The 8,685-nt window shown below is 40.9% G+C and overlaps 1 protein-coding gene across 4 annotated transcripts; it reads left to right on the top strand.

Annotated features, from left to right (window-relative positions):
• The first annotated feature begins 367 nt into the window (after positions 1–367).
• CIRBP (cold inducible RNA binding protein) lies at positions 368–5,689 on the top strand. Of its 4 annotated transcripts, none has more exons than XM_034422662.3 (8): positions 368–693; positions 1,661–1,770; positions 1,952–2,058; positions 2,337–2,475; positions 2,562–2,646; positions 2,752–2,819; positions 3,254–5,379; positions 5,560–5,689. In XM_034422662.3, the coding sequence occupies exons 2-7, from the start codon at positions 1,668–1,670 to the stop codon at positions 3,268–3,270; spliced, it is 519 nt and encodes a 172-aa protein (XP_034278553.1). In that variant the 5' UTR covers positions 368–693; positions 1,661–1,667; the 3' UTR covers positions 3,271–5,379; positions 5,560–5,689. The 4 variants fall into 4 exon arrangements, with proteins under 4 accessions (XP_034278553.1, XP_034278554.1, XP_034278556.1 ...); XM_034422663.3 differs by having other exon boundaries at positions 390–693; positions 2,755–2,819; XM_034422665.3 differs by having other exon boundaries at positions 554–693; positions 2,755–2,819; positions 5,288–5,379.
• The last annotated feature ends 2,996 nt before the right edge of the window (positions 5,690–8,685 follow it).

Raw genomic sequence — 8,685 nt, 5'->3', positions numbered from 1 at the left:
AACAGTTTATAACGGCTATATTTTTATTGTTAAGTGTAGGTTGGTGACGTGTCTTCACACGATGGACTAGGGTCTCAAGGGCCGCGAACCTTCTCCAAAATGGCGCTCGACTCCCGCCTTTCCCCTCCCCCACCCCAGTCGAAGCAGTCCTCTTTGTCTACTGCGGCAAAGCGCCGCCGCATTGCTGACAAGGGCGGGAAAGTAGGTCGTTGGTGCCACGCCCACTTTTCTCCTGGCGACCATCTACTGCAGCTGTTGAGGCAGAGGATGTTGACCAATCAGCTTGTGAAAGGCGAATTGGGGCGGCTTGTTGCCCTTACCAACCGTTTGTATTAGTCTTCGTTCATCCAATCACGTCTTTCTTTTTGTGACTCATGGGGCCACGTGACAAAGAGCAGACAAGGGGGCTTTTTTCTTGCAGAGACTTTCACTACCCCACCTCCTCTTTGCTTCTTTATGAATATTTAATAAGAAAGTAACCAATGGGAAGCGTTCTTTCTGGTTACCTCATGCCTACGGAACGTGCGGGGTGAAGAGTTGGGCCCGTTTTACAAAGCGAGTTTATCTGCATATTCATGAGATAGGCGGTCCTCATAGAAGGTATATAAGGAGAAGCGCGCGCAAACTGCCCCGTAGTTCGCGCTGGGACTTCGAGGGTTATACTTTGATTTGTGCCGCCGCTAAACTACATTGGTAAGGGGGTCGCGCGTGGTGGTCGTAAAGGAAAAGCGTACGAGAAAAATGATGTAAATAGACGCAAAATGAAGAGGGAAGTCGGAAAATAAATTTTAATTAATATAATTGGGGCAGGTGGTGGATATGGTAAAATATAGGTAAGGTGGTTATTTAAGTGCGAGAATTTTTGTTTCTAGCTGGTAGTGAGTTGTATGGTGGTCTCCGGAAAAGACAAAATGGTTTCCAACCGGCTTTTCGGGCAAACCTCAAAATGGCGTCTAAAAGGAATGATGGATAACGGAAGCGCATGCGCGGAAAAGCAGGCTGGTGAAAGATTTTATCTGCGCATGCGCTTCAGTTACCGCGCGCCCTCTGCTGGAGAACTGGTGCCCGGCGCGCATGCGCGGAAGGGTACCGTTATTTTTTGAGGTTAGATTGACGGGATATATAAATACAATTAAATACGAAACCAGACTGTATGACGCATGACTAAATGTTATCCCTTTGCAACTTTTACGTGGAATATTTAAATATATTAACATTTGCATGTGTATCCTGCATCGATCGTCAATTTTATTTATAGCCAAATAGCTTCATTTTCCCAAGTTTTAATGTTTTTGACACGATAGTGCATTGCAGCTCTTAATAAATCGATCTTCCAAGTAAACTTAAAAGGTGCTCATAGCTATAGAACAACTACACTTGTTTAAAGTGTCAAAACAAGGAAAACAAAGTTGAGGAATTTTTAAAAAAATACATGGTGTAGCTTGACACTCATTTTTCCAAAACATTTTCAGTATTTGCTTACCCAAGATTTAAATACAAATTTGCTGAAGTTAACAGGAATTATGTCATTTTTGTATGAATGACCAAAATTTGATCCAACCGAAAATGGAACAGTTTTTACTGGGCTTGGATTTCAATCAAAACAATGTGAATACTAAATTTGGTGAATACTAAAATTGACTTTTGATTTCTTTTGCAGAAAAGAAATGGCATCCGATGAGGGAAAATTATTTGTTGGTGGACTCAGTTTTGACACCAATGAACAATCACTCGAGCAAGTGTTTTCTAAATATGGACAGATATCTGAAGGTAAAAAAAAAAGCCCTAATATCCTCTTACTTATACTGCTGGAATTTTATAGAAGATGGTTTCTCTTTTGAAAATCCAAGAGTGTTTAGCCATACAGAAATTTTGTTCTTATGGTAACATTTGTCACATGGAAATTTTATGGGAATAAAGTTAAACACACCTCCTCTTCTCTTCTCTATAGTTGTCGTTGTAAAAGACAGAGAAACACAGAGATCCAGAGGGTTTGGCTTTGTAACTTTTGAGAACATTGATGATGCAAAAGATGCAATGATGGCCATGAATGGGAAGGTGAGGAATTCTTACTCTCACTTTTAGCAACCAAGGGAAACAACATACTGTATGTTGAATAGATCCATAGACTTTGTGATTGGTTAATGTTTCATATTTACTATTGATTAAAAATCCTTTTTTAAATTACCACATAGGTAATTTCTGTAGACACAGCAAGATTGATTCATAATCATTGTCATTTGATACCAAAACTGATGTTAGTAAAAACTAATATTAACCTGCAGAACAGAGGCTTGTGAACCACCCTGTTGATTTAAAGTTCCATTGTTTTTTAGTCTGTTGATGGCCGCCAGATCAGAGTTGATCAAGCAGGCAAGTCCTCTGAAAACCGATCTCGTGGATATAGAGGGGGATCAGCTGGAGGCAGAGGCTTTTTCCGTGGAGGCCGAGGTAGAGGCCGTGGATTTTCTAGAGGTGAGGTTCTGTTTTCCAGTAATTTGTAGCATCTGATTTGGAGTTGGTTGAATTTATTTCAATGTTTGCATTGTTCTCTTTTCCAGGTTCTGGAGACAGAGGTTATGGGGGTAGCAGATTTGAATCTAGAAGTGGGGGATACAGTGGATCCAGAGACTATTATGGAAGCAGGTAATGTACCTGACAAATGAGATGCAGTGTAATCTGGAAGTCCTGCGTACTTTGTAGTTCCTGACATGCTTAGTGAACCTGTTGCCTTCTTTCTGCCTTCCTTAGCAGAAGTCAAGGAAGCTATGGAGACAGGCCTTCCGGAGGATCCTATAGAGACAGTTATGACAGTTACGGTAAGTCTTAAATCACGAGGGAAGGCGGATGTGCTGACATGGGAATGTATGGAGCCACTCTTGATCTTGCAGTGACAACTTTGGAAATACTTTAAGGTTTGCTTGGAGCTTTTGCTGGCAGCCTTTCTCTACCCATGAGAGGCACCACTCCTTTGGCAGGCCCTAAGCACTTGTGCCACGGAAAAGCAAAAATCCTCATTTAATGCATGTGTAGCTCTAGTTGGATCCAAAGGCAAAGCATCCATAACTAGTTTTCTGAAGCTGAAAAGAACACCCAGAATCCTCAAGGCCAGAAGGAAAAAGAATACAAAATGGGTGGGACGAGATAGCAAGCTAGTGTTTGAAGTGCTTGGCAAACAAGTAGGGGAGGAAAAATTGCTGGAACTTGTCTGTGCTTCAGTGCCTTTACAACTCTGCCTGCTTCTTGTCCTCAGCTACACACAACGAATAAAAAACCTTCCTGGCTCAAGATCGTCCTTCCATTGGCTGTATTTATAAAGATTTTTGGAGCTTCGCTGAAATCGTTCTTGTGTAGTCATCTCCTTTGTATTCTCACTTTTGTAGTAAACTCGCAATTCTGATCTTGTGAATAACACAGCCTTGACAGCTTCTAATATGTAATGGTCTGTTCAGACTCAAAGAAAGCGTTGGGTTTTTCTCGAGTGTTTTAATTTTTTAAAGCACTTAAGATTTTAGTTCATTTGTGAGCAAAGGCGTGTATGTGTTTCAGTTTTTTTGTGTTTTTTTAAAAAGAAAAGACCGGAAGGTTTGGGGCCCCATATCTGTTTTTCATTTGAGCAAGAAAGGACCTTAATTGTTCAGTAGAAGCTGAGCAAGCTGTGAACTCTTTTTGTTTTAGTCAATCGTTTTTGTTAAAAATTTAATCAACCTTTAGTGTAGCAAGGTACTGTAGCCTGGGTATGAATATTAAAAGGCAACCCACCTTGATATATCTAAAGAAATAATTTTGCTTGTATGTTCAACCTGCATTAAGAGACTTTAACTTGTATGCCATAAAATTTAACCCAGAGAGACTCCGCAGATTTTACTACCCAAAGGGTTCATTGGAAAAATGTTTGTTTCTATTGTCCTTTTTTTACTGAAAGAAAGTATGCCTAATTCAATTGTTGTAACTTTGAAGTGGTGAAAAAGGATTTCTTGTACAGTTTTCTTTGGCTTCACGAAGCCTATTAAAAGTCCATCTGAAAAAAAAATCTGCTCTTGAAATGTTACATCTTGCTGCACAACACAAGTCTGGATGAACGTTGAAACTGTACAATTAGATAGGAACGAAATAGTAAGTGGAAGGCTATAACTGAGGGAGAAAATCAGGCCCCACATTTCTTGTGAACAAAAATGTAAACAATCCTAATGCTGTACTTTATTAGGCCTAATGACATCAATCTGGCTGAGGATGAGTGAAACAAAAGTACTGGAAGGACCTCACAAATTTTACCCTTAAATCACTTAGCTTTGGCTGGAATTTGTTCCAACCTTTGAAAGAAATTAGATTTCACTCATTGCTATTTTAATATGCTATTAGCAGAGTAAGATGGGTAGCTCCATACTAATTAAAACAAAAACTATAGCTTATTAACTGAAAACCAGCCAAACATTTAGCTAGCCCATAATGGAGTCTCTTGTTAACTGGGTCAGCTGCCACTAGTCAGTGTTCCAAGGCCAAAAATTGTGACCTAATTTAGCTAGCTTTGTCGTTGCCTTTTAAGTTCTAAGAATTTTCTGCTAGCATATGGAAAACTGCAGTGCCTTGGCGAAAAAGAAGTGTTGTGCCTCCAACAGAGAGAACCTCTGAGACGAAAGCTGCTCTCTTGGCTAGTTCATATGTGGGGATAGTCCTGTAATTCGAGGTAACTCTTTTCCTCATGTCCGCATCCTTCCTCCTGTTGAGAGCTCATATATATATATATATAATTTATTTTTGGAAAGCCTGTTAACCTATGTGAACCACATTTTTTTCTGCCAACCTTGTTCAGCTAAAGCATTTTTTAATTTTTTAAAATTCTTCCTTACGATGAGTCTTTGGCTTTTATGGCATAACTTTGCTGTGGGTCAGAAGGGGGCATACGTGCAGCCATCTCTTTGCCAGTAGAGTTAGATGAAAGATGGGGAGCTGATTTCTGCTCATCTCTGGAGATTCTTAAGATTAAGTCACGTAACCTTAATGTTCTTTGCCATCTTGTTTGCATTTTAACTTTTTCCCCATAGTCCACACTGTTCTTAAGCAGCCATTATCAACCGTGACTAACTGCTTTTTGAGGGATCAGGTGCCATTGGCCGGTCCGAGGGAAGCGTCTTGGAACAGTTGGCCCAAGCTGGGTTCTTGTGTTACCTTTGTGGAAACCCTTTGTAGGAAACGCTGCTTATCTTTGTTGAAGGGTGGGCAGGGTAGAAATTGTAGCATTTGCTCGGTGGATACAATTTTTTGTAACACAAGTTTGTCTTGGCAGGTTGATGGAAGAAACGGACACTTGAGCCGGAAATGGATGTTTCAACGCTGAGGACCAAAGTCTTTAACTGAAACCGTCAGCTTTGCACACAGGTATTGGTCTTGTGCAAGGTTTCTCTGGCTCCTTGGTTGCTATGGCAGAAAAACTACAGGAGTGGCTGCTTTTAGCTACCTTTAAAGGAAAAACCCTCTTTAATTTCAATTCCAAAGCAAAATTCATTGAATCTAACAATGTAGAATCAGATTTTAATACTTTTTTGCTCAATCTTTCAGCTGCATGTTTCTTGGAAGAGGATGGAGGAGGATCATGACAATTCTGAAGGAAAACAGGATTGTGAATTAGAATGCTCTGAATGATCCAAGAGGACATGTACAGAACTTAATAAAACAATAGGGCTAAAAACTTGGGTGGTGTGAATGTTTATAATTGTGAGGATAATACTTTAAGATAAGACTGAAGAAATTCAGTTCTGTATTCCCTTTTTGCAGACCTGTCAAACTGGTGACCCACACAGGCCACGCCCATCCCGGCTCCACAAAGGCAAACATCACGAATATGGCCCGCGATGCAATCGGGTTTAATATCCCTGCCTTTTTGCATGAAAGCCAGCTGGGTAACTCCCTCAGCCCAATCCACCTCATCACCTAGGCTGGCTGTGAGAGAAATAGGAACATACGTTTGCCACTTTGAATTATTTACAAAGGTGTGTGTGTAGGGGGGGTTAAATTACATATTTGGTACTAAGTAGAAATTGAACATACGTTGATAAGGGGGAGAGCAAATGAGTCCCACAAGTACCCTTTTTGCTTAGAGTTGACTATCTCCCAAATGAGACATGGCAAAATGCAGTTAGGTAGCCAGTTTTACAGTAGTATCTTTCTCCCAGTTTAACATAAGCTAATGTATTGAAAGATTTACATATTAATACAGAATTAAGTCAGTGTTCTTGGTTTAGTTTATAACTTAACCTAGTACATTAAGTTGAAGTTACTTTTCATTGTTTATTTTCTGCAGAATAGTTAAGCATTCCTCAATTTACAGAGCTTTAGCTTTTTTTTTTTTTTTTTTTTTTTTTAAAAAACATGTTCAAGTCACTCACACACAGTGGTGGGTTCCTCCCGGTTCAGCTGAGCTGGTAGTAGTGACGATATGATGTCACGAAACCAGTTCTCTCTGTCCGGGAGCTGGGCTCTCCCGCCCGCCCCCACATTATTCCTACCTTTTATTTCTTTTAGCCCAGCTGATAGGTGCGGCAGAGTGGATTGCTGCACCTCAGCTGGGCAGATTCCTAATGCGCTTGCGCAGTGATTGTGCGCAAAGCACGTGCACGAAGAAAACTGGTAGTAAAACCGGTTAGAACCCACCACTGCTCCCACATTTAATATAGAAAGCTTATCTTGTTTGTGGGAAGCCATAATAAGAAAGTACTGCTCAAAGACTGGCTTTGGAAGTATAGCATTCAGTTCCCCCCTCAACAGGTTGAGAAACAATTTTGGCAGCATATGAAATCAGTTATATGCTCCTTTAAACAAAGCTGGCTTAACCTAAATAATGGAGTTGAACAGGTGGAGAAGCAGCCCATGAGGATCCTAGTTTGTCCCTGTGAAATGAGCTGCAGAGCTAAGTGTCCCAACAGATGGGTGCCATGTCTGCAGCTTCTGAGGAAAGGTTATAGGAAATACGGCGGACTAGTTGGAGAGGGAAAACCCTTTCACCAGCAGATCAAACAAGCTGGCTTTCATGGGGTCAGGCTTTGTGGCTAGCTATAGCTTGCATAGTTTTGCAAAAATGCAGCTGAGCATTTCCATGAGGCTGTTGGTCTCATTGGTGCTTGGTTTGGAATTGCAGGTTGATAAGGTAAACTTACTGATGAAAGAACAAGGTGTTCAGAGGCCCTCAACCTCCTGTGTAATGGGGTGCTTTGTCCCATTCCTGGATGCTTAGTAGTTCTCAAGCCAAGATTTAAGCCCGCTTGAAGCTGGCTTGGATGTGCAGTTTCTAAATGTTAACCTACAATAATCGCCTGAAAAATTGCTGGTACCTTTAGATGACTAGTTGTAGAAAGGCAATCCTTGGATGGAGCTTCTATTTTCTCGCTTCTAAACAATGAAATTCCCTGCGTAATATTAGTGGGAAAACCTCCCCATTCTTAATTCTGCAGAATCTTTACATAAACATCTCGATTTCCTGTAGGACAGATGGGAGGATTATTGGGGCTTGTGTTAAAATATCTAAGGAGTTTGGAGCTTAGAAAAGCTAAATCTACCGTAAACATGCATTACCCTATATTTTTAGCCTGCCGATTATTTAGCCCACCTAAATCCTACAAAAACATTTGCTATTTTTTTCAGCATGTTGAAAAACAAGATTTTTTTGTGTGGCTCCTCCATGGAAGGTTTTCCCAGTTTGTACATGTGTCCAGAGATGACTGACCAATAATGGACATCCAAGGGGTTAAAGCACTTAAACAGGGTTTAGTAGCTTCTCCCATTCTAACTTGGTTCTTAGATGCCATTCTCCTGTATGGTTCCTGCAATCAATGCTGTGGGTTCCTTCAACAGATAGTTGTGTCCCTGCATATTTCAGTCGAGGCACATTGAGAACATAAATTTTCACCAAATACTGACCATGCAGGTGTACATGCTCACAAAAACACATGAGACTAATAGTTGTCTACCATCTGTTTTATTCCCTGTTCTGGACAGGTGGGGTGGACTCCTGTCCAAATGCATCCTGTTGTACCAATTCTAATTTTCTAATTGCACTTTGGAGTCCAGAAGCATTGCTATTCTGTTGCTGAAGCTTGGCAACTAAGATACGGCCTTCCAACTCCCAGAATTCCCCAGTCACCATGTCTCATTAAAGCTGCCAAGTTTGAAAGTCACTGCTGTGGATTGACCGGGAAAGAGGGTCCATGGACTTTTTGCAAGCCGTGGTGACCTTACTGGGCAAAATCCTGTTTTCCGTATCTCCATAAGAGCAAGGCTTCCAGTTAGGATAGGCCACATGTGAGTAGCAGAAATGGATTAATCCACTGGATCTCCACCTCTTGCAGCTACATCTCCGAGAGAATTCACTTGGCACGTAAACTCATTTTCTCCCTTTTTTATTAGACCAAAGGCTAGATACAGGTAATGTAGTTATGACTCTTAATGGGTTTGTCCATCATGGTCATGAACTGAGTCGCCCATGTGACTGACTCAATTTTCTAAATGTTTTTGTGGCAGTTCAGCAAATCGCTGGTGATTAAGCGAAGCAATGGTTTGCTGTGGGTGTGGTTTTGCCAGAAACACATTTACTGCAGGGTTTTGGCAAAACCACACCCACAGCAAATCATCACTTTGAAATTGTCTTGTTTTTGGCAAAAACGTCATAAAACGTGGGATACTGCAAATGGC

The sequence above is a fragment of the Pantherophis guttatus genome, chromosome 1 (assembly GCF_059756535.1).
Source record: "Pantherophis guttatus breed Tessera chromosome 1, ASM5975653v1, whole genome shotgun sequence".
Taxonomy (NCBI): Eukaryota; Metazoa; Chordata; class Lepidosauria; order Squamata; family Colubridae; genus Pantherophis; species Pantherophis guttatus.
Note: the sequence above shows the minus strand (reverse complement) of the source record. Positions and strands in the feature narration are given on the sequence as shown.

Excerpts from the sequence above, each read along its gene's own strand:
- CIRBP (XM_034422662.3), top strand. The coding sequence starts at position 1,668 with ATGGCATCCGATGAGGGAAAATTATTTGTTGGTGGACTCAGTTTTGAC. Across the intron at positions 1,771-1,951 it reads ATATGGACAGATATCTGAAG|TTGTCGTTGTAAAAGACAGA; the intron begins GTAAAAAAAAAA and ends TCTTCTCTATAG. Across the intron at positions 2,059-2,336 it reads TGATGGCCATGAATGGGAAG|TCTGTTGATGGCCGCCAGAT; the intron begins GTGAGGAATTCT and ends ATTGTTTTTTAG.